We start from the raw sequence: 22,144 nt of genomic DNA on the forward strand, positions 1-22,144 counted from the left end.
AAAGAGAGAGCGGCGGCACGGCGGCTGCGAACGGCGGGGCATCGGAAGGCGGGTCAAACGAACGGTGGTCGGTGGAAGCGGAAGGTGGGTAGGTGGCAACAGGAGGAAGAGTGCAGCGGGGGCGGGGGGTGGCAGGGCGAGGTAGGTGATGGTGGGTGAGCACGAGGACAGCGCATGGGATCACGAGGGAGTAGAAAATGGTTGGTTTTTCATGTTAAACTTTAAAAAACTCCGCTCGCTTATAACGTCAATCGCCGAGATCATCGCCGACACTGGCGGCTCCAAAAAGACCATCTCCATTTGGACACCTTTCGGCGCGGCCAGCTGCCATGCTCTCGCTGCTACTGCCAGCGGTCGCCTCTACAAATGTGAGTCTCGCGATCCTCATCCGCCACTCGGCCGCACGCTCCACATCCCATGAGACCTGCGCTGGCGAGTGGATCAGTGGCGCGTGCTGGATGACAGACACGATGCAGACTGTTGTGGCGGCCTCCTTGACTGCAGTGACGGACTTCAACGCGAGAAACGCAAGCGCTCTGCCCGCGTTTGGAACGTTGGCCGGGTGCGACAAACAGCTCCGCTTTCGGCTACTCGACAGCGGCGGCACGGTTGCCAAGTCAGTCCGCGCGCTGGGGGACCTGACCTCGGGTACCGATGTGGTCATCGGCCCCGGCCGCAGCTCCGTCTCAACCACCACGGCGGCTATCACCGGCGCCCTCGACATCCCGCAGATCTCATACTGGTCGACTTCGACCGATCTTGACGACATCGCCCTGTACCCTCGCTTCATGAGGACGATTCCCACGGACCAGGCGGCCGCGTCGAGCGTCTGCTCCTTTTGGAAGCGTCAACTCGGACTCTCGACCGTGGCCGTTCTCTACGTCCAAGACCCGTTTGGCCGAGCCTACGAGGAAGCTACGAAGCTCGCTTGCCTGGCTCTCGGCTTGACGTTCGCGAGCGAAGGTTTCTCCGAAGATGAATCGCTCCGCGAGAAATCGATTAGGGACGCCGTGGAAAGCCTGAGCGACAGCGGCGCCAAGGCACTGCTAGTCCTGGGCTTCCCCAGCAGCCTCGGCCTTATTGTGGACTCTGCGCTGGCCACCGGCCTGCTCACTGCTGGCACCTCCTGGGTCTTCGCAGACAGTGTCGTGTCGGTAGACTTTGACGAGTTGAGCGAAGCAGCGCAGGACGCGCTGCACGGCAGCCTGCAGATCAAGGCAGTCGGCGCGACCGACGGCGATCCGCAGTGGACCAGGTTCGCAAGCGAGCGCTGGGCGGCGCTACAGCCCGGAGACTTCAACCCGCACCTTCCCGCCGACTGGCAGATCCGCGATGACTTCTTTACCGCTGTCGATCCACACACGAGTGCTATCTTGCGCGAGCCCGGTGCGTTTGCGTACGATGCCGTCGTGACGGCGGGGCTGCTGTCGTGCCAGGTGGCTCCAGCAGGCCCGCTGCCAGACTCGTTTGGCACGCAGTTCTGGAATTCGAAGCGGAGCCTGTCGTTTGATGGCCTTTCAGGACGTGTTGAGTTCGACGAGAAGGGCGACAGGAGCAGCGCCAACGTGCAGCTGTTCAACCTGCTCGGCCAAGGCGCGACCGCCTTCTCAGCTCAGCTCGTAGCTCAATTCACCGAAGACGAGTGGGTCTGGAAGGGCGGATCGCGCGAGCACAGCGGCGTGATCTACAACTTTGGGGAGCTCGAACCGCCTGTTGAAGCATTGCCTCCGACGCAGGACGAGGTCCCCCCCTATCTCATAGGGATCGTCTGCGCCTTAGCGGGGTGCGTCGCTCTGATGCTGTGCTTGCGTTGCCAAAGCGTCGGCTGGCTTGTACCACCGCTATCGCGCATCGCCGCGTCGCACGGCACGAGCCCGTGGACGCTGCTCCGCAGGCGGATCGCTCGGAGCGCTCCCGTTCGCGCCTGCGCCGACCGCGCACGAGCGGTGCGGCGGGCGTGCAGCAGGGCTCGGACGACGCCATTCTTGCGCCCTATCGCCACGCCTCAGGCCGTGTGGGAGCGGCTGTGCCGGAGGGCCAACAAGGAGCCGACCGAGGGCCCTCCCGACGTCGAGCGGCGCCCGTTTGTGGAGCAGCGCCTGTGGGCCTCGGTGCTGGAGCAGAAGCTGTGGGGCTCGGCCGCGCGCGAGGCAGCACAGCTTCGCGAGTGGCTCCACGCGACGCGAAATACGACGCCCTTCATCGAGGCGCTAGCCTCGAGGTCCGCGGCTTGCACGCATCGCCACGGCGGCTGCGGTGAAGGCCGCCAGACCGACTCTTCAGCTCACGCGGATCTCGAGGCGGGCCCGAGACTGACGAGGACAACCTCGTTTGGCACCGTGCCTATCGACGAGCGCGCCAACGCGTCGCTGAGCTTGGGAGACCTACTTCGCTTCTGTCTCAACGAGCAGGGCGCGGGGGGGCGTACTCTGTGGGAGGAGTGGACGGTTGCTCTCCGCGCCCTTCGGTCAAAGAAGAAGCTTCAGGTGGAGTCGTCGACGCACCGCGACTCGTCAAAGCACCGCGACTCTGCCTCGAGGCAGGCGCCGAGAAGTGGGTCGACCAGTGCGCTCGAGTCGGAGCCGATCTCGGTGCACGAGTTCGCCGCGCTGCTGCTCTCGCCGTCCAACAGCGCCATCGAGCCTAGGCGCTCCCCGACGGACGCGACTGAGCCGCTCACCAGCTATTGGATCAGTAGCTCTCACAACAGCTTCCTCGAGGGGGACCAGCTCACCTCCGCCGTGTCTGCCGACATGTACCGCCGCCTCCTGCTCTCGGGGACTCGCTGCCTCGAGATCGACTGCTGGGACCCCACCACCTTTGGGCGGTGGTGGGGCCAGGGCCCGCGCGTCACTCACCGCATGCCGGGAGGGGTCCCTCTCCTCTGCGGAAGCGTCGCCTTCGGCGAGGTGGTCGCCGCAATCGCCGAGCACGCCTTTACCAGCAGCCCTCTGCCCGTGATTCTGAGCCTCGAGATGCACTGCTCGGCGAAGCAACAGAGGAAGCTCGCCAAGGAGCTCATCAACACGCTGGGCGACCAGCTCTCCCGCAGCGAGCGCGTCGCGAGCACGCCCCTCCGGGAGCTGCACCGGAAGGTCCTCGTCAAGATGCGGCTGAGGGTGTCTCGGGCACACCTTGAGGCATATCTCGGGCACATCTCGACTGTAGGTCCTCGTCAAGATGCGGCTCGACAACGGAGTGACCACGGACCCGCTCCTCCGCACCCTCGTCACGCTGCCCACGAGGTCCATCGGCCAGGCGCCGGCGCCCAAGGAGGTCGACAACGGACTCGACGACGGCTGCAGGCTTCGCGAAGCGGTGTGCAGGCGGCTCGGCCGCGAGGCGAGCTGGAAGGAGCTCAGCGGCCGCTCCACCGGGAGGAGCCGCTACCAGATCGCAGACGAGTGGCGCCTGGCCGGCCGGTGCGTTTGGGGCTGGCTCCGCGGCGTCACTCTCGTGCCTCCCAAGGGCGAGAGCAACAGCGAGGCGACGCTAATATCTGAGTCGCCCTTCGGGTCTCCGAGCTCTCCCGTCTGGCAGAGTGGCTCATGGCCAGCGGAGGAGCCAGCGAGCGAGCTCTCGGTCGCCGAGGTGCCGCGCCGAGGTGTCGTGAGCGTGTCTGAGGAGCGGTTGGAGCGGTTGGCGAGCGAGCGGGGAGGATGGCTGCCCCTCGCCGCCTCGCAGCTCGTGAGAACCTTCCCCTCTCCGACTCGGTGGTGGTCGAGCAACAGCCACCCACTCGTGCGCGCCCGCCCTCGCCTCACCATTTTTTCTGAACGCTGCGCCCTTTCCGCTTACCGTTCCTTCCCACCCACGGCGCAGGCAGCGTGGCGCGCGGGTGTCCAGATGGTGGCTCTCAACCTGCAGACGAACGACGCTCCGGTGCAGCTCCACGACGCTCTCTTTCGCGGCAGCGGTGGCTACGTACTGAAGCCCGCGGCGCTCCGTGCGTCCGATCGGGCGCTCACCCCCTCCCCCCCACCCAAGAAGGCTCCCCCCTCGACCCCAAACAAAAGGGGATCTGTGACCCCGGGCCGCGGTGGTTCTGGCGGCGATCGGGCGTCGTGCGAGGGGAGCGCCTGCGGCCGCTTGTCTTCGGAGATGGGCTCCCTGCAGAGGGAGCCATCGCGACTCGGGAAGCCGTTGTGGCCGCCGCTGCGCGAGGAGGTGCATCGGACGGAGCTGAAGGCGCCGCGCTCTGCTGCCGCCCCGTTTGGCCCCCTCTATTGTCAGCTCACCGAGCGACCCACCGCCTTTAGGTGCTCTCCCTGCACCAGCTTCCGACGCGGGACGAGTGCCGGCCCCTCCTCACCGAACCCCACCACGCCTTCGTCTCGCACCTCAGTGACAGCCCCCGCCCGCCCAGTGGGTCGAGCGCGAGCGTCTCGAGCCCGCGCGTCGCCGTCGAGCTGCACGCTATTGGAGGCTTCTGCGCGGTCGCACGCGAGCCGCAGCCGCCGCCCGAGGCGCAGGGCGTGACCCGGCTCACCACCGCGGTCGCGGAGGGCAACGGCCTCAACCCGTCCGTCGACGAGACCTTCCACTGCCTCGCGGCCGAGCCTCACCAGACCATCCTTCGGGTGGTGGTGGAGGACGAGGGGCGGCTGGTGGCGTACGAGACGGTGATGCTCGGCTCCCTCCGCTGCGGCTACCGCTGCCTGCACCTGCGCTCGCCGAGCGGCACGCGGATAGACTCGTGCTGCCTCCTGCTCCACATCTCCGTCTCCACCGAGCCAAACACCTACGGCACTGTCGACGAGTTGCGCTCCATGATGCAGCTGCAGCGCTCGCTCATCAGCCAGCAGAGCCGCGACATCCACCAGCTGTCTGCAGAGCTCTCGCGGCTCGGAAGTCAGCCCTCGACGCCGATCGCCTCCGCCCCCGCGGCGGGACCCCACGCCGCTCGCTGGCCGTTGGAGCTAGCGCTGGATTCGGGGGTCAACGGGGCTCGCACAGGTCGGCCGTCGCCGATCGCGCTGCCTCCCGGCGCCACGCTGACGGTCGGTCGCCACCTGTCGAGCGGCGTGGCCTTGTTTCCGCACAAGGTGAAGCACATCTCGCGCCAGCACGCCGTGCTCCACGTCGCTGCAGACGGCCGCACCGTCCGGCTCGAAGACGTCTCGCGCAAGAACGGATGCCGCGTGCAGCAGCCGGGTGGCGAGCCGGTCGTCCTGCAGTCTACGGCCGAGGAGGTGGCGAGCGCTCAGCTACGCGAGGGCAGCGTGCTCACCTTTGGGCAGCCCAGCGAGGACGAGCATGAATTTCGCTACGTCATTCGCGCCGCTGGTACCGAGGACTCGCCAGCCTCTTCCTCCGAGCTCTCGTGGCGTGAAACGCCGCCTGCGATCGAGATCGCCCATTTCAAGTCGAACCCGCTCGCTTACTCCGCGTCTAGCCGGCACTCCCGGCACTCCCCGCTGCCCTCAGCGCCGAGAGACACTGCCATCCCCAGTTGGTCGTTATCCCCCTCCAACTCGAAGCCGTCCCAGCACGTTCGCTCTGCGCGCAACTGGCAGTCGCCGTTGTCGTCAGCGTCGGGCACACAGCGCGGGTCCGAGGCGCACGAACCGCGCCGGTCGGCGGCGGCAGCGGCTGCACCGAAGGCCGCTCTCGGGTGGACGGAGCGGTTGCCCGCCCCAAAGGATAGCGGTGGCGACAGCGGCGACAGCGAGAACGATTCCGCGCCCTCGCCGCCGCCACCGTGGTCGCTACCGCCGCCTTCTCTTCCGGCCTGCTCGCCGTTGCCCTCGGTGCCGCCCCAGCTCCGGACTAGGCCGCCGGCGATGCTCACCTTCTACGCCAGCGTCGGCGTCTGCCCCGCTTCGGAGCCGCAGAAGCGCCGCATCATGCACACCAAGCCACTGCACCGCCACCGGAAGGTGGTGGGCCACTCGCCATGACGGAGATGCGCCATCATGGCATGCTAGAGAACCCCATGTCTCGCCGGTCTAACTCTACAGTCATTCAAACGCACTCTATACACTCTGGTTCCCACCACATACCGTTGGGGAGGGCGTACATGATGTTGCATGTTGTCGCGTCGCACCACAGAGAGAGAGCGCGTCCGACGCCGCACGTGACGCGACGTGTGCCCCGCCCCCGTGGCCGTGCGCGTGCCCGCGTGCCGCGACCCCCCCTCCCCCCCTAAAACCGTACACGTGCGTGTTTTGAGAGAGGGTTGAGCGTTTTGTACACATACACACAACGACCTTGCATGCACTTGGAGCACTGCTGTACTGGTGTTCAACGTACTGCAAGACATGTGAAATCTGAAAATCAAAATGATGTTGATAAACGATTCACGCTCCTCTGTCGAGGAAGAGCAGGTGGCCACTAAACGGGTAGGTCAGCTCCTCCACGTCCCGCCTACAGCCACGCATGCATGGCCAGATCCAGCACTGAGGCGCCTGCCCCCCAACCAGGTGTCCCCACCGTGTGCTCAAGTCCCACGACGGCTCAACAGGGTCCCTGTCCCCGCCGTGCGAGAGCAGGATGGGCAGCGGAGGAGGTGGCAGCTTCGCCGCGAGCGCGTCTCCGCCGAGCCGAAGCGCCTCCGCCTCGCTCGCGCTCTTCGCCAGCAGCGCTTCACGGTACGGGACTGCGGTGAGCGCGTTCGCCTCTACGACGCACTGCTCGCCGTCCTCGAGCGCGCCGTCCTCCTCTGGCACGAGCTCGGCGTAGCCGCGGATGCGGCGCTGCTGCATCGCCCGCATGTCCGAGAGGGCGCCGTACGGGCTTGCCAGCGTGAGAGAGGCGAGGCGAGGCGCGGCGGCGGAAGAAGGCACCGCCTCGAACTCCGGCGCCGCCTCCTGCTGCTGCGCCGCGTCTCCCCGCGGCGGCGTGCGCATGTGCCTTGCCAGCTGCAGCGCGACCGCACCGCCGAGTCCGTGACCAAAGAGGTGAACAGCACCCAAACCACACGCATCGCATACCGCCACGAGCTGGCTCGCCGCCACCGCCACGGTGCGCATATCCAGCGGACCCGGAGGCTGGGCAGCGGGAAGCCATGGCCTGCCGTCGCGAGAAGTCGGGGCCTCGCAGGTGTTGACCACGACGACCTGCCGGACCGCTCACCACGAGGGCCTCCAAGTTTTCGAGGTAGTCGTAGGCAACAGCGGGGCAGCCGACGACGAGCACGGCTGGCAGACCGTCCACAAAGGTGCGCTGCCGGCTGACAGAGGAGGAGGGAAGGATGCGACGGACAAAGACGTCGGTCCGGTACGACCCTCTCTCGAAGGGCACGGTTTGCTCCATGGGATTGCCGGGATTCCTGCCCGGGAAAATTCCGCCGCACCCGGGCGTGCGATGGTGCAGACGCCGCAGAGGCCGCCGTGCAGCCGAATGCTGTCACAGCAGCACGCCGGCTGAGGGTGGGTGTAGCACATGCGAGCAGCATGCTGTGACGTCCGGTCGGATTAGGCACACAACAGCACCCGCCCAGTCGCCTGCGGCTGGGACGCCAGCCGAGACAAGGTCTACGCCCTTACCGAGACGGTGCGGCGGCGCCTATTCACGGAAGGGCTAAACGGGTATTTTTCGCTTCGCTGCGCGGCCCCGCAATAGGTAGGTAGGTGTGGGGCACGGAGCCTGGCGGTTGGCGCCCGCAATAGGTAGGTAGGTAGGGCGTTTTGGCGCGACTCAGTGTCAACAGACCCCCTATCAGCTATCTGGGTAGGAGCCGGAACTTCGGCCGGCGGAACCCTCTGCTCCCACACGGCACACCGCAGCCGCGACAAAAGAATTTCTTAGCCCGAAAAAGGGACACCTCGACTAGGAAATGGGTAAAAAAGAACAGCCCCCCCGCCCTCTCGTGAGAATTCTTAGATTGCAAGCCTCTCTCACAAAAGAATTCGCGGAATGAGAATTTTACAACACCACTCTCTCTCACAAGGTCAACACACTGGGGGCACGGGACTGGCGCGCACTGGCAACACAGGCATTAACACCAGGAATTTGGCACAATTGACAGCATGGCGTCCAATGTCGTCAAAAACTCGACGGTGCCGAACCTGTCGGAAACGGCAACGTCAAGACCGAGGATGCGGTCATTCCGGCTGCACGGCGGCAAGCTCATTGTCCATGGCAGCTTCCTATGACTGATATTAGAGACCCTTGGAGAGCACGAAGTGGCAAAAACTGGCTCTGAGGCACACGTTATCGCTGGCTCTCAAACGACAACAGCTTCCTTATCGAGGCCTCATTTTCAGTGTACTGAACCCCGCCCGGCAACTGGGAGACAGAGAGATCACACAAAATAATAGAAACGAGCGCCGAGTCGCAATTGTCGTTGTGGCGGCGGCCACCCTAAATCCAGAGCCCGGGAGAAGGCGCCTCGAAAGTGTGGAAACGTCCTCGTACCAAGGAGTCCGTAAAAGCGAACTCGCACGTCCCTTAGCTTACGACCAGCCGCTCCATCCACTCCCACAACAGAGATATGCAGATCTTCGTCAAGACGCTGACCGGCAAGACCATCACGCTCGAGGTCGAGCCCTCTGACTCGATCGACAACGTCAAGGCCAAGATCCAGGACAAGGAGGGCATCCCGCCCGACCAGCAGCGCCTGATCTTTGCGGGCAAGCAGCTCGAGGACGGCCGCACCCTCTCGGACTACAACATCCAGAAGGAGTCCACCCTCCACTTGGTGCTTCGCCTGCGCGGCGGCATGCAGATCTTCGTCAAGACGCTGACCGGCAAGACCATCACGCTCGAGGTCGAGCCCTCCGACTCGATCGACAACGTCAAGGCCAAGATCCAGGACAAGGAGGGCATCCCGCCCGACCAGCAGCGCCTGATCTTTGCGGGCAAGCAGCTCGAGGACGGCCGCACCCTCTCGGACTACAACATCCAGAAGGAGTCCACCCTCCACTTGGTGCTTCGCCTGCGCGGCGGCATGCAGATCTTCGTCAAGACGCTGACCGGCAAGACCATCACGCTCGAGGTCGAGCCCTCCGACTCGATCGACAACGTCAAGGCCAAGATCCAGGACAAGGAGGGCATCCCGCCCGACCAGCAGCGCCTGATCTTTGCGGGCAAGCAGCTCGAGGACGGCCGCACCCTGTCGGACTACAACATCCAGAAGGAGTCCACCCTCCACTTGGTGCTTCGCCTGCGCGGCGGCATGCAGATCTTCGTCAAGACGCTGACCGGCAAGACCATCACGCTCGAGGTCGAGCCCTCCGACTCGATCGACAACGTCAAGGCCAAGATCCAGGACAAGGAGGGCATCCCGCCCGACCAGCAGCGCCTGATCTTTGCGGGCAAGCAGCTCGAGGACGGCCGCACCCTGTCGGACTACAACATCCAGAAGGAGTCCACCCTCCACTTGGTGCTTCGCCTGCGCGGCGGCATGTGACCTGACCACACTTCGTCCCGCGCGTGCACGCGCCATGGCACATGGGCTCGCGCCCCGTCCCGCCGCGAACCCTCGAACGGGAACTGAGTCTTACAGTGACGGGTGGGGTCGGGTCGCAGGCACCTTTAAGCTTGTATTCCAGGCGGGGTCTCGTTGTCGGCATTCGGGGGTTTGCAAATTCCTGTCACACAGTCTGTGAGCACAGTTCATATAGACTGATAATACACTGACCTATACTTCAAAACCAAATAAAATAAAAACGGACTGTGAGATGGTAAAAGGAACCTCAAAGAGGACCCAAAGCGCAAAGGGATAAAATACTTAATACACCATTCATTGATTGTAAAAAATAAAAGTGTCGCACAAGCCATCAAGCTGGCCGGAGCGGGCGGAACTTGGCGCGGATGCTCGACGCTTTCGCGCGATACATACTCTAGGATCGCGTGCGCGCGCGGATCGCGCCGTGTGCCACGCATCCCCCCTACCTCCGATGAGCGCGATTCACATGCGATGGGAGATGCGACACAACGAGGCGCGTGATCAGTACGACGTACGGGAGAGCATGCGGATGACAACAAGTTGCCCTGGCGCAGCGGTCTGCGGCAAGCGTGAACGAGCTCACGAACCGTGGACGAGCGTGGCGGTGGCGACAGAGAGGTAGATCATCAGCCCTGCGCCACACCACCGCGCGGAACCGGCGGTCAGGGGGTGTGGCACACGCGCAAAGGGGGGGGGGGGGGGGCTGAAGCCTAACGTGTCGACAAGGGTCGTCATCAGGGGCCCGACGATCACGGCAGGGTCAAGGCCTGCGGGGGGGTGGAAAGGGGTGGGTGGCCCGGGGGGGGGGGGGTGGAGAGGGGCGGTGCGCCCACGGGTGCGCAAAGTGAGGGGTAGGTGCGATCGGGATCGAGAAGCAAAGAGAGGAGGAGCGGAAGCAAGCGAATCCCGGCGAATCTCGGCGGATCTCGGCGGATCTCGCGCCTGCCCAAGTGACGAGGAACGGGAGCATCGCCCCGGTGCAGTTCGAGAAGAGCCCGAGCAGAGGCAGCGTGGTTGCCATGACCGTCGAGACGGCGCGTGACGTGTCGAGGAAGAAGTGCAGCGCGGGGCCGACGAGGCAGCCGAGCAGCAGAGACTGGAGCGCGCCAGCGAGCGCCTCGGTCGCCACCGTCGAGATCGCCTCCGAGCCGGAGGGCGATCGCCGGCCGATGGAGCGGATGACAGTGGAGACTGCCTGGCCTCCCGAGTTGCCGCCGTGGCCGATGATGAGGGGCACGAAGAAGGCGAGCTCGATCTCGCGCTCGAGAAGCGCGCCTGCGTGAGTGCACCAGAGGCAGCGCGTGTGAGTAGGAGCATCCCGTGCACTCGGAGCACCGCGAAGACAGCTCGCAGCACAGCCGAACGGCAGCTGAATGCAGGTGGCGGACACGTCTTCTCGAGTGCGACTTGGACCACGGACGTCGGCATTACGCATCTAGAGCAGCGGGCCGAACGAGTGCATCACCCTCTCACACAGCAGCAGGCCGCAGAGGAAGAACGCGAGCCAGCCGGTCCGCTCGCACACGAGGCGGAGCGCGCCAGCCACGCCGCCGCCGCCGCCGCTGCTGGGCTCCTCGACCTCTTCTGGCGCCGCCGCCTCCGCCGCCGGAGACTCCTTCACCGCGCGGACGCCGCGCCGCCGCAGACCTCCGTCCTTCGCCGGCTCGCTGGCAGCCTCTGCCTCCGCCGCGAGCCGCGTCGAGATGAGGAGCAGCGCCTCGCGCCGCTCTGTCGCGCCGCCGGCCGCCGTGGCGCGCACGGCAGCGAAGAGATAGTCGTCGATGCCCGTCTTCTTGAGGTACTCGAGCTCCTCAGACGGTGCGCTGGAGAGCCGGCCCTCGCCGTCGACAAACATGCCGGCGTGACTCCACCGCGATTCCGGCGATACAACTGTCTCATGAAAAGAATTTTACATCCAACCCTGCCCAGCCCCCCTCCGTGTCGCGATGCGCTCCCCGCTCCCGTTCCCCTGTGTCCCTGATCGTCCTTACAAGATCCTGCTCGTGCAGGTGGGGACCCTGTCCTTCTCCCACCCCTCGTTTGGCGTGCCCGTTTTATTTATTTATTTATTTATACACTGGGCACGGGACTGGCGCGCACTGGCACTAACACAGGCATGAAAAGAATTTAAAGATGCTGAAGATTCCTTCTTCGATTGGCAAGCTCTCACCGCATCTGCGTACCCACCTGTTGCTGCGCCTGTTTGTGCCGTGTGCGGTGTAGCAGGGGGAACAGGAAGGTGCACTGTCTGTGTATCTCGTATCTGTATGGAGTATGCCTTGCGCCTCCGCCATCTCCGATCTCGGCAAGTCGGCATCGTGAACGTGATGTGCCTCACAATGCTCAATTGCGTCAATGGTGGTCCATGCCTGATGCCTCGTGCGTCGTGGTACGTTATAATGCCGGCACAAACGTTCTCGCAAAAACATATTCTACGTCAGCATATAATACTTAATAGCGCCGCGCAAGCCGTATATAATGACAGCGCACACACACGTCACACTGACTTCAGCTGAGAGCTGGCAGAGATTTGAGCTCCAGCAACTCAGTGTGAGGGGCTCACGGACGCGGCCGCCCCTTGCCGGCCGCCCCGCCGGCGCCGCGCGCCACGAGCGCAGCGGCGCCAAGGGCGGCGTCGAGGGCCCACGACGCGCCCACGCGCGCCGCCTGCGCCGGCGTGGGCATCCGCGCCGCGTAGACCGCCTTGCGCGACAACGACGCGAGCGGCCCTCGGAGCTGCACCAACCCGGCGAGCGCAGACACGGCGCCGTCTTCGCCGCCGAGCGAGAGCATCTCGCCTACCGAGATCACCCGAGATCACCCGAGATCACCTTTCATCGCTTCCGAGCGAGAGCATCTCGCCCAAGTTTGTGTAGCGGAACGGCAGCGGCGGCGAGCCCAACAGCGCGGCGCGCGTGTTCCACGCAGCGTAGTCCGCCTGCTGCATCGCCGCCTACACAACAGGACCACCCCGACCGCTCCCGAAGAAGAAGCCCCTCGCGGCCCGCGCCCTGGTGCACCGCCACCTGCGCCGTCGATGGCGGCGCCGGTCCCTTGCTGTCGGCGGAGCAGGCGGCGTCGCCGAGGCAGTGCACGTGCGGCAGCCCGTCCACGGAAAGGTACCTGAAGCATGAAGGCTCGGAATGCCGAAGAAGAGAGCGATGGACATGCAGACGAACCGCGGCGAGTTACCTGACAGAGAAGAGCTGCGCGTCCACACACAAGAAATCTTGCCCAACGGCAGTGCGTCCTCCGGCGAGGGCTGCCGGTCGGTGAGCAGCCTGCCTCTCTCGTCCACATCTCGGGCAATCTCGGGCAATCTCGGCTAGATCTCGCCGGTCGGTGAGCAGCCTGCCTCTCTCGTCCACCGGCAGCCCGAGCGAGGCGCAGAGCGGCGAAGGCTGCGAGCCGGCGCACCACACCACCAAGTCCGCCTGTACATGGACGTGTTTTGGGCGTCGGTGGGGCGTGTCCAGGACGTGGTAGTCGCGCCGCGGGAGGGTTGCCGGGAGGGAGGGTGGCGCGGTGCCGCCGCACAGTGTGAGCTCCCCCGGGGCAACCTGAGTCCAGCAGCCCTTGGTGAAGGTTGGATGAGCGAGTCAGACCAGAGTGCGCCTCTCTCCGATGCCGCCTCGTCCACTGCAGTCTCCAGGTGCACTGTCACGCCACGCTCCTCGAGCCTCGCCTATGGGACATGTCATAGAGGTGTCCTGGACATGTCCTGGACATGTCACGCCACGCTCCTCGAGCCTCGCCTGCGCGACGAGCCTACCCGCAGCAGCAGCAGAAGCAAGTGTGACGAGGCACTGTCGCCCTCCCTCCCGCCCGCCTGCGGGCGGCCTGCTGAAGTCGCTCGACGAGGAGAGGAGCGCCTCTGCCCTGTGAATCAGGGAGAGGTCGACCTAGCGGGGAGGGCACCAAGAACAGGCTCCGAACAGGTCCTTAGGACAGCGGTGGAGGAGGGGGAGGGTCGGCCTTGTCCCCGAGCCAGCTGCACAGGTTGGCGGCCAGCTCGACCTAGCTCGAAGCATTGGACCGCTCAGTCCTGGGCTGCTGCCAGCAGCACACGCGCTGGCTGCCGGCCCCCGCCCCGACGAAAGAGCCGCCGATGACTGCGACGGAGATCTTGGCGCCGGCAGGGGCGCGCGAGAGCGGGAGCAGCGTCTCGCGCAGCGCGAGCGCGTCGTCGAGCGAATAGAAGGGCAGCGCGTGCTCCGCCGCCCCCTTGACGCCGCCAAACGAGGGGACTGCGCCCGGCGCGAGGACGGCGGCGTCGTACGGAAGAGCGAGCGGACCGCCCGCCGTCGTGCCGGAGGAGTTGGCGGCGCCTCCCTCTCCGGCCGTTGCCTCCTCCGGCCGCCGCACAGAGAGCAGCTGCGCCTCGGCGTCGAGCGAGATCGCCTCGCCCTGCACGAACTCGACGCCGGAGCCTGCGAGCAGCTCCTCGAAACGCGGCGCCACCTCCCAGCAGGACGCCTGCCCGGTCGTCACCTCGTAGAGCATGGGGAGGAAGACGAAGCGGTCGCTCCGGTCGACCAGCGTCACACGCGGCGGCTCCGCCTCCTCCCACCCCAGGTTGGCCAGGCGGAGCGCGGTGTAGAGCCCGCCAAAGCCGCCGCCCACCACGACGACGTCAGGCCGGCCGAGCGACTCGACCGAGGCGCGCATGACGCCGCCGGCGCGAGCGGCGGCCGGGCCGACGCGAAGCGCTGGCTTGAGCGCCGCGGGGAGGATCCCGAGCCCGAAGTGCATCATGCCGTGAGCCCACATCGGTTCGCAGCTGCTGTTCGTAGGAAGTCGGCTGCTGGTGCCGCGAAATGGCCTGCCACGATTTGTTTTTTCTTTTTTGTCCAAAAAAAATGTATTATCCTAACGGTGTGGGGGCGCGGAGGGCTTGTTGGCGAGCCAAAATGGTGTTTCCTTCCGAGGCGCTGCGCTAGGCTCAGAGCGAGTTCGCGCTGCGCTAGGCTCAGACGGCGAGTTCGCGCTGCGCTAGGCTCACAGATGCGAGTGCGCTGCGATAGAAGAAAAAAACAGGGTCGAAACGACAACCGAAGGGAGGACTGTGTAGTGTAATCATGTGTCAAGAATCACGTGCTGCTGCTGAGCTGCTGCTACTGCTGCTGCTGCGCGGCGAGCGCCGTCGCCGAGGCGGGCCTCGGCGGAGAGCGCGATTATGCGGCCTTTTCCGCGACCCGCACAAAGAAGAGGCGCCCTCCGTCAGCCTCGACCTGCCACCGGCTCGCGTCGACCGACCCGGCCGCGTGCCACACCTCCACAGCCCAGTGCGCCAGCCCGCAGAAGTTGCCCTCCTCGATGCCCCATCCCGTGGGCCACGCGGCCAAGGCGGTGCCGAGAGGCGGCGGCGGCGCCGCGGTCGCCTCGAGACGCGCCGCGACGGCGTCAAAGGCGATCCGCCTCGCGCCCGTCGCGGCCGCCTCGGCCAGCAGCGCCTCCCCGGCCAGCCGCGGGAGGTCGCCCTCCGTCTCGAACCAGCACGACGAGCGGCCGTCGGCGCACGCCTCGTCCCACGCCTTGAGCTGGCGGACAAAGGCCGCCAAGCTCTTGAGGCCGGGCGAGGGCGCGGCGGGCGACGGGGCAAGGGAGCAGCCGGGCGAGGAGAGGTAGGAGGTGCTCGCCGGCGAGCGCTCCCGCGCCTGCGAAGGGGCAAGGCCTGAGGGCGGGCGGGCGGTCGGGCGGGCGGGCGCGGGTGGGGGGGATAAACGCTGCGCCGCCAAAGGAACCAGCGACACTGGCCGCGGCTCGTCGCCACGCGCCGGCTCGGAAGAGGGGCTGTCGGCGGCGAAGCAGAGTGGCACGCCTCGCCGCTCGAGCCGCCGACAGCCCCCCCTCCTGACGTGACGGCCGCTCCCGGAGCCGGCCGGTGCGCGCCTGACCCACGCCCCCTCTCGCACCCCTCCGACCCCCCCTGCGCGGCGCACCCGTCCGCTGTGCGCCGGCTCGAGCGCCTATTGCCAAATCGCGACGTTTGAGCGCAGCGCACGCATCCTCTGGGCGCCTGAGCGCGGCGGAATCTTGCCAGAATGTGGCCGCAGGAAGAGCCTCCGGCGGGCCTCCGGCGGACGCCTGGCGGCGTGGCGCTGCGCGCCGGCCTGCGGCCCAAAGCCCGAACGAGCGGTCAAGTTAACTTGACGCGCCGAATCCCTTGGTTGGCCCTCGCAGCTGTGATACAAAAGTGGGGACGCGCCTGGCGGCGCGCCCCCAAAAACAAAAGCCGGTCCTGACACAGTCATAATAGGGTGTTGTGTGCCGTCAGAGTGACTCTCTGTGTGTCAGGGATAGTCAAGGCCGTCCATCAGAGCTCCAGTAAGCTCGGAGACACCCCATTAGGTTAGGCTGTACCCATGTTTCCTCGCTCACCCCGTCTCGTTTCCTTTCCGTGTTTCTCTACAGCACCCTCTCGTTTCCTCTCTAGTTTCCCGAGGAAACTCCGCGAAAACCGTCAATTTCACGACTCGCGTGACCTCGTCCAGGAAAACCACCGAGTCGTAGCCAGGTATTCGAGATCGGGGAGGGGGTTCGCGGCAAATCCGGCTCGGCTCGGCCATCCCTTCGACACGCCCCGTCGGCCGTCCCTCCCTCGTCTCCGCTCCTCCCTCGTCTGAGGCCCGTGCGGCCCCCTCCCGCCGCTCTCCCGCCGGCAGCTGGTTCCGTCTTATGAGATCCCGCAGTTCTTCCGCCACGATCTCTCGGTGTCCAAGCTGGTCGCCCCATGTCCAGACCAAAATTCTCTTTCTTGGAAAATTCTATGCCTGCACAGCTTTCTGGCCACGTGCGAGACGTGAGTGCAGCTGCGAGGGCTGCACGGACAAGCAGAGAGAGGGCGAGGAGGAGTGGTCTACAACATATGAGACGAGCCAGCCTGGCCACCGCGCGCCGTGCCAGCCACGCGGCCCTGGCTCATCATGCCGCGCGCCGTCTCTGCACGGCTACACGCCTCGCCGACCCGTCCACCATGGTCGGAAGGCTCCAGCAGCTGCAGGCCTTGCAAAGGTGCCGCCGAGCCGAGCCGCCTGCAATTCCCACTCTCCTCTCCACTCGCAGGCTGGCCCGTGGTGGCGCACGGGGCTGATGCGGCTCGGTGGCATGTTCACGGATGCGCAGTACCAGGCGGCGGCCGGCGAGGACATCCACGGGATATGCCGGCGGCGCGGAGACCTCTCGGAGCTGTACGACCCGTCTTCCGGCGGCGTCGACGCGAGCCGGTTCTACACGCGCTTCCAGGTCAAAGGGCTTCACTGCTGGCTGGTGCACGTGCGGCTGCGTCCGCTGCCGCGCGAGCGGGTCGAGGCGCTCGTCTCGGAGGTGCTGGAGCGGCTGTGGGAGTACGACGGGATGCGCGACGCCGTGGAGGGGGAGGGGCTCGAGCTGATCCAGGCGCTCAAGTACCAGAAGGAGCTGCAGCTGTCGTGGCACGGCATGGCGCAGGCGCTCGACGAGGCGCTCAAGCAGCCGGCAGGCGGACCCCAAGCGGAGGCCCTCGCCGAGGTGCTGCTCCGCAACGTGTACGCAGACGAGGAGGGAGGCATCGCCGGCAGCGCGGAGCCGGCGGCCCTGTGGCTCGCCGAGTACCTGCTGGCGCAGATGTCGCACCTCGCGGCGCTGCCGGACGACGAGATCCTCCTCGGCCGCCTCACCTGGGCGCCGCCGCCGCCGCCGCACGCCAGCGGCGCCGAGCTGCGCGGCGACGAGGCGGAGGCGGAGCAGGCGGCCGGAGGAGGGCGCTGACGGGGGGCGCTGCTGACACCTGTTTGAGAGGGCGTGCGCGCTAGGCATCGTGCCGTTTCTTGTGTTTGGGGCGCGGGGAGGGGCGAGGACCGAGGTGAGTTGTACTCTGAGGGTTGGGGTCGGGGAGAGTTGCGACGAGCCGTCTCGCTGGGAGCTCATCTGCGAGTGCGAGGCGGTCAGTGTCTCTCTTTTTTACAAATCCAAACAGATGAGAAGGCGCCGTCGACATATTTAAAGTTTTTGGCATGACTGTGATTTAACACATTTATGTCCTCTGCATGTGCCACGGCGGGCTCCGGCGCGCTTCTTTTCCCGCGCGAGCAGTGCACCGCGCGCCGGGGGGGCGGGGCGGCGCGACCAACCCAAGAAGGTCGCGAGCGGGATGTACTGTGGTGGCAGGGTGGAGGGTGAGACCCGCTGAGACAGAGGATACGTGCCTCGCGGGGGGAGACGAAAAAGTCCCCGCACTCCGGTGCAATCAATCGGCCCTTTCTAGATTCACCACAGTCCTGCGCAATGCCTGCAGCGAGTCGGGCAATGCGCGCACATCCGGCCGAGGAGCCCGCCGTCCTTCGGCACGCGGGCGACCGAGACGCCGAGGAAGGCGAGCCAGACGGCGAGTGCTCCGGCGAGGAGCGCCGGCGTGAGGCGCTCTCGCTGCCTCGCTACGTCGGAGGCCATGGCGAGAGGGATGGAGAGGGAGAGGCCGACCACGACGACGAGGGGTGATGTGAGGAGGGCGGCGCGGGCGAGCAGCAGGTTGGCCACCACCGTCCCGAGCAGCGCGTTCCCGCAGATGGCGAGCAGGTTGTCGCGCGCCGGCAGCTCGAGCCGCTCGACACCGGTCGCGTGCAGCAGCAGCAGCGCCGGCGGGCCGGCCGCGAGGAGCGAGGCGCCCATGAGGCCGAAGAGGTAGGGCAGCGGCGCCTCCTTCTCGGACGGCACCTCCCGCTTCAGCCGCACCGTGTATGCGCCGTAGCACGCCGCCGAAGCAACCAGCCCCGCGGAGCCAAGGGCGTGCTTTAGCTCCGCGCGGTGCGCGACGGCGGCGGCGGAGTGGGAGATGCGCGCGAGCGCCCGCGCGGCGTGCGGGTGGTGGTGGTGCTCGTCGTCACCCCACGCGCCCTCGCCCGCCCCTCCGTACACCACGAGCAAGACGCCGGCCAAGCCGCAGGAGACAGACGCGACTCGAAGAAGAGACAGGGGCTCTCCGAGCAGCCACGCGCTGAAGAGGAGGGTCCACACGGCGGAGGAGGAGGCGATCACGGTGGCGGAGGAGACGCTCGTGTACTGCAGGCTCACGTTGAAGAGCAGGTTCGCGCAAAGGATCAGGCCGCCCAGCCGCCAGGCGACATACACGAGCCCAACCTCAGAGGGCACCTCGGAGGGACGGCCGGTGCCGGCGGCGCCAGCGTCCCCGCCCGCCCCTCCGCCGGACCCGATGGCGCGGCGCGGTGCGCAGGCCTGCGCCATCTCCAGGCCGGCCTCGTCGCCCACGTGCCGCACGGCAGCGTACCCACCCTGCGCCGCGCCCCAACCCTGCACCAGCCTCCCGACGGCTGCGGCGGCTCGCACGCGGTAGCCCAGCAGGTAGAGGGCTTGCATCGAGAAGGAGATGTATGTGATGAGGAAGGGCTTGCGGTGGTGCTCCGCCTCGAAGACCAGCTGCAGCACGATGGTCGAAGCCGTGAAGAGCACGACGACAACGAGCACGAGCACGATGCCACGCACGCGCCGCAGTAGACGCGCGCTGATCGTGAGTGCGCCAGAGCGCCACTGGGCGACAAACCATGAGGCCGGCAGCAGCAGGGTGACTGCGATAAGCACGAAGGCGACGGGCGCCGCGTAGGAGGAGGAGGAGACCATGTTCTGCTGTCGACTCTTGCTGTTGCCCTCGCCGTGTAGTACGCGCCACTTTCGACTTTCCACACACAGAAAAAGAAATTGCAGGCCAGTGGGATATGAAATTCGCTGATCGTCATTGAGAGCCCGTAGCACATGTGCATGTATGTGGAGCCCGGGGACGGGGGACTTCGCGCCGCCCTCCCCCTGCTGGGCCCCTCGGCAGCCTGGCGCATGCACCGCGGGGGCGCAGCACCGATGCCTACGATGCGGCCACAGCCTGCCGGAGGAAATGCGAGGCGAAGGGGCTGTCCAAGAACATCTCTGCCGCCCGCAGCGGAGCCGGCGAGTCCGCCTCTTGCAGCGCCTCCCGCGGCGAAACCTCCAGCAGCTGTGACGAAACCTCCAGCAGCTGTGAGCCGGCGTCGGGGTCGACCTCTGCCGTCGTCGGCGGCTCGGCGAGCGCCGGGGCGCCCTCCTCCTCCGGGGCGCCCCCCTCCTCCGCGGCCGCGGCCGCCGCCTGCACCTCGAGCACCACCTCCTGCACCGCCTTGCTCACGGGGGTGCTGCCCGGCGACGCCTCCTCCTCCTCGAAGTCGACCGCCGGCGCCGCCGGCGCCGACACCTCCGCCGCCTCCTCGGCCGGTGGCGGCGCCGGAAGCGGCTCTGGCGGCGGCTTCGGCGGCCAGTCGACCGCCACGATCGTCACAGGGGGGGAGCGAGGCCGCCTCTGCTGCCTCTGCCTCCGCGGCGGCCCGCCCTCGCCCGAGGCGGGCGGAGGCACCGTCCAAGCGGCGCTGCGCGGAGCAGCGGGCGGCGGCGGCGCGGCGTGCCGGGTGGCGGCGCACCGCACGACGGCGCCCTCGCCCGTCTGGCCGCCGCCTTCTGGCGGCGGCGGCGGCGGCGGCGAGCGGGGTCGCAAGGGCGGGGAGGGGAGCTCGCCAAAGTCGAGCGAGGCCGGTACGAGGCTCGCTGGCTCCGGGCCGAGGATCGCGTGGGCCGCCTCCCCCGCGCCGCCCTTCGCGCCGCCCTCGCCGCCCTCGCCGCCGCCATTGGCGCCACCCCCGTCGCCGTGCTGCGCAGACGGGCTGAGCGTCGACCGATCGCACGAGCAGTGGAGGAGGTTGGCGCGGTTCTGCCGGGCGAGGGCGAGGTTCTCGCGCCAGACGTGCGCCTGCTGCTCGAGGAGCGCGCGGTGCGCAGCCTCCCTCTCCGCCCGCCGCTTCTCGTGCATCGCCTTGCGCAGCACCTGAGGGGGCGCGCGGGGACGGCGCCGTCAAGCCGCTCGCTGTCTGCCTCGAGTGACGTGTCGAGTGACGTGTGTCAAACAGGAGGGGGAGGGGCGGGGGTGGGGTGGGGGGGGCACCTCGGAGCGGCGCTTCGAGGCCTCGAGCGCTCGCTCCTCGGCGGCGAGGGCTGCCTCCTTCGCCTCAGCCCTGCGGAGGAGAGGCGGCGGGGTGGGGGAGGCGCGCGCTCGGCTTCGGTGAGAGGCGGAGGAGGGCCGCAAGAGGGGTGGGTGGCGGTGGTGGCGGTGGCGGCGGCGGTGGTGGCGATGGTGGCGGTGAGAAGAGGCGAGGGCGGCCCGCGCCGTTCGCGCGTTCGCGCCGCGTGTTGGTGCACGGCCCGCTCCCACGCGTCGTTGGCGGCGGAGCCGGCGGCCGGCGCAGGCACAGTTCGGCTCTGCGGCGCGGCGTGGACAGGGAGGGTCTCCAGCTGGCCGAGGGAAGGGAAGGCGCCGGAGGCGGTGCCGGCGGGCGGTAGCGAGGCCGACATGAGGGTGTCTGCCGAGAGGGCGCCGCCCGGACCACCCCACGCTTGCGCGGGTGGCCTCGGGAGGGGCGCACCCCCGTGCGGCGGCGTGGCGCGGTGCTGCGGCGCGGGGACTGCAGCGGGATGCAGCCAGCCGGCGGTCAGTCGGTCGGTGGGCAGGCCCGCGGCAGGCAGTGCGGCTGCGGCGGCGAGGAGCGGGACGGACGCCGGAGAAGCGTGCGGGGGAGAAGGAGCATCGACTCGAGAGGCGCCGGCTGGCTCTGCCGCCGCCGCCGCCGCTTCCGCCGGCGCGGCGAGGGGGTGGTGAGCCGGCGGAGGCGGCAGGGGAGGTGGCGGTGGCGGCGGTGGCGGCGGCTTCCACGAGACTGTGCCTGTGCCGACCTCCCAGTAGTAGGCGGCCCCTTTGGCGCTGGTCAGCCGCGTCCAGCCCGTCGGCAGTGGCAGCGGCGCCGCCGGCGCGCCAACGACTGCCGTCTGCGCAGACCCGTCTGAGCTGCAGGTGGCGGAGGCGGAGGCGGGGGCTGGACGCGGCGCCGGCTCCTCAGCGGCCCGCGCCGCCCTCGGCGCGGCTGCACCCGCCTTCGCCGCCCCCGCCTCTGCCGGCTTGCTCGAGCGCTTGTCCTCGAGCCGCGCCTCGGCCCGCCTTGGCGCCGTGCCTCGCGCCTGCTTTGGCTCGAGCAGCGCGGGGCGCGGCGGGCGGGACGCGGTGCCAGGCCTCGAGGCGGCCGGCGTGGCCGGGGACGCTCCAGCGCGGGATCTGCGCTTGGAGGCCGCCGCACTTGGCGCCGTCTGCGGCCTCTGCTGCTGTGGCGTCGGCGCTCGAGGGTCGTCGTCACACCACGCCACGTACGGCCGCACCCGTCGGCCGGCGCCAGCTTGCTTCGCGGGCGGCTTCTTCGGCGCCGGCGCCCACGACTGTGTGCCGCGCCGCGTGCCGACGACTGGCGCCGCCCACGGGTCGGCGCGGTGCTTGGCGGTGGTCTGCCTTTGCCACTCGCCGGCGGGCTGCCACGCGCCGAGTGCCACCGGCCTGTGGCGCCGTCCGAGCGGCGCCGCCCGATCGCTGAGATCCCAGTCGGGCGTGCGCACCGTCTCTCTCGTCCGTCTCGGCCTGTTGTACAGGTCCTCATTGTGGCCCCACCAGCGCGGTGGCTCAGGCGCGTCCGCGGCCGCCGGCTCATCGTCCGTCCACGTGGCGAGCTGCGCCCTGGGACCCGGGCGGAAAGTGTAGTACCCCGGAGGGCCGGGTGGCGCGAAGGACATGGCGGTGGGTAGGTCGCGTGGGGGTCGCTGTGCCGGGCTGCTACCTGCCGCCCGCCTCAACGCCTGGGTCGGATTTATTTTTTATTTGCAGAAGGAGAGTCCGGCGTTCCACCGCTGAAGAACGAAGGA

At 67.6% G+C, this 22,144-nt stretch overlaps 7 protein-coding genes across 7 annotated transcripts; 3 read left to right on the plus strand and 4 right to left on the minus strand.

The window, feature by feature from the left end:
- Positions 1-329: 329 nt before the first annotated feature.
- Positions 330-5,900, plus strand: EMIHUDRAFT_95985 (hypothetical protein; the record flags this gene model as incomplete). The annotated part of the gene is made up of 4 exons (XM_005770577.1): positions 330-3,119; positions 3,169-3,591; positions 3,823-3,882; positions 4,260-5,900. The coding sequence occupies 4 exons, from the start codon at positions 330-332 to the stop codon at positions 5,898-5,900; spliced, it is 4,914 nt and encodes a 1,637-aa protein (XP_005770634.1).
- A 273-nt stretch (positions 5,901-6,173) lies between these two features.
- EMIHUDRAFT_432313 (hypothetical protein) lies at positions 6,174-7,459 on the minus strand. The gene has a single exon (XM_005770578.1). It carries the CDS (start codon positions 7,394-7,396, stop codon positions 6,620-6,622), a length of 777 nt encoding a protein of 258 aa, XP_005770635.1. The 5' UTR covers positions 7,397-7,459; the 3' UTR covers positions 6,174-6,619.
- A 974-nt stretch (positions 7,460-8,433) lies between these two features.
- Positions 8,434-9,411, plus strand: EMIHUDRAFT_349903 (hypothetical protein; the record flags this gene model as incomplete). The annotated part of the gene is made up of 1 exon (XM_005770579.1): positions 8,434-9,411. A coding segment is annotated over one exon (919 nt), but the record flags the coding sequence as incomplete, so codon positions are not given.
- Positions 9,412-9,892: 481 nt separating this feature from the next.
- On the minus strand, positions 9,893-11,246 carry EMIHUDRAFT_447975 (hypothetical protein; the record flags this gene model as incomplete). The annotated part of the gene is made up of 4 exons (XM_005770580.1): positions 9,893-9,949; positions 10,347-10,666; positions 10,865-10,907; positions 11,151-11,246. The coding sequence occupies 4 exons, from the start codon at positions 11,244-11,246 to the stop codon at positions 9,893-9,895; spliced, it is 516 nt and encodes a 171-aa protein (XP_005770637.1).
- A 722-nt stretch (positions 11,247-11,968) lies between these two features.
- Positions 11,969-14,181, minus strand: EMIHUDRAFT_461368 (hypothetical protein; the record flags this gene model as incomplete). The annotated part of the gene is made up of 4 exons (XM_005770581.1): positions 13,428-14,181; positions 12,418-12,514; positions 12,249-12,344; positions 11,969-12,184 (listed from the first exon to the last, which is right to left on the minus strand). Coding segments are annotated over exons 1-4 (1,143 nt in total), but the record flags the coding sequence as incomplete, so codon positions are not given.
- A 203-nt stretch (positions 14,182-14,384) lies between these two features.
- On the plus strand, positions 14,385-15,559 carry EMIHUDRAFT_432324 (hypothetical protein). Its single transcript, XM_005770582.1, has 2 exons — positions 14,385-15,048; positions 15,432-15,559. The coding sequence occupies exons 1-2, from the start codon at positions 14,470-14,472 to the stop codon at positions 15,537-15,539; spliced, it is 687 nt and encodes a 228-aa protein (XP_005770639.1). The 5' UTR covers positions 14,385-14,469; the 3' UTR covers positions 15,540-15,559.
- Positions 15,560-17,638: 2,079 nt separating this feature from the next.
- Positions 17,639-22,015, minus strand: EMIHUDRAFT_95991 (hypothetical protein; the record flags this gene model as incomplete). The annotated part of the gene is made up of 4 exons (XM_005770583.1): positions 17,639-19,061; positions 19,249-20,231; positions 20,349-20,418; positions 21,591-22,015. 4 exons carry the CDS (start codon positions 22,013-22,015, stop codon positions 17,639-17,641), a joined length of 2,901 nt encoding a protein of 966 aa, XP_005770640.1.
- Positions 22,016-22,144: the final 129 nt, after the last annotated feature.

The sequence above is a fragment of the Emiliania huxleyi genome (genome assembly GCF_000372725.1).
Source record: "Emiliania huxleyi CCMP1516 unplaced genomic scaffold EMIHUscaffold_4, whole genome shotgun sequence".
Lineage (NCBI taxonomy): Eukaryota > Haptophyta > Isochrysidales > Noelaerhabdaceae > Emiliania > Emiliania huxleyi.

Bases quoted from the DNA above. Each gene is read 5' to 3' on its own strand.
- EMIHUDRAFT_432324 (XM_005770582.1), top strand. From the start codon at position 14,470: ATGTGTCAAGAATCACGTGCTGCTGCTGAGCTGCTGCTACTGCTGCTG. The intron at 15,049-15,431 runs CTGCGAAGGGGC...GCGGAATCTTGC, and splicing joins GCCGGCGAGCGCTCCCGCGC to CAGAATGTGGCCGCAGGAAG.
- EMIHUDRAFT_432313 (XM_005770578.1), bottom strand. From the start codon at position 7,396: ATGCTGCTCGCATGTGCTACACCCACCCTCAGCCGGCGTGCTGCTGTG.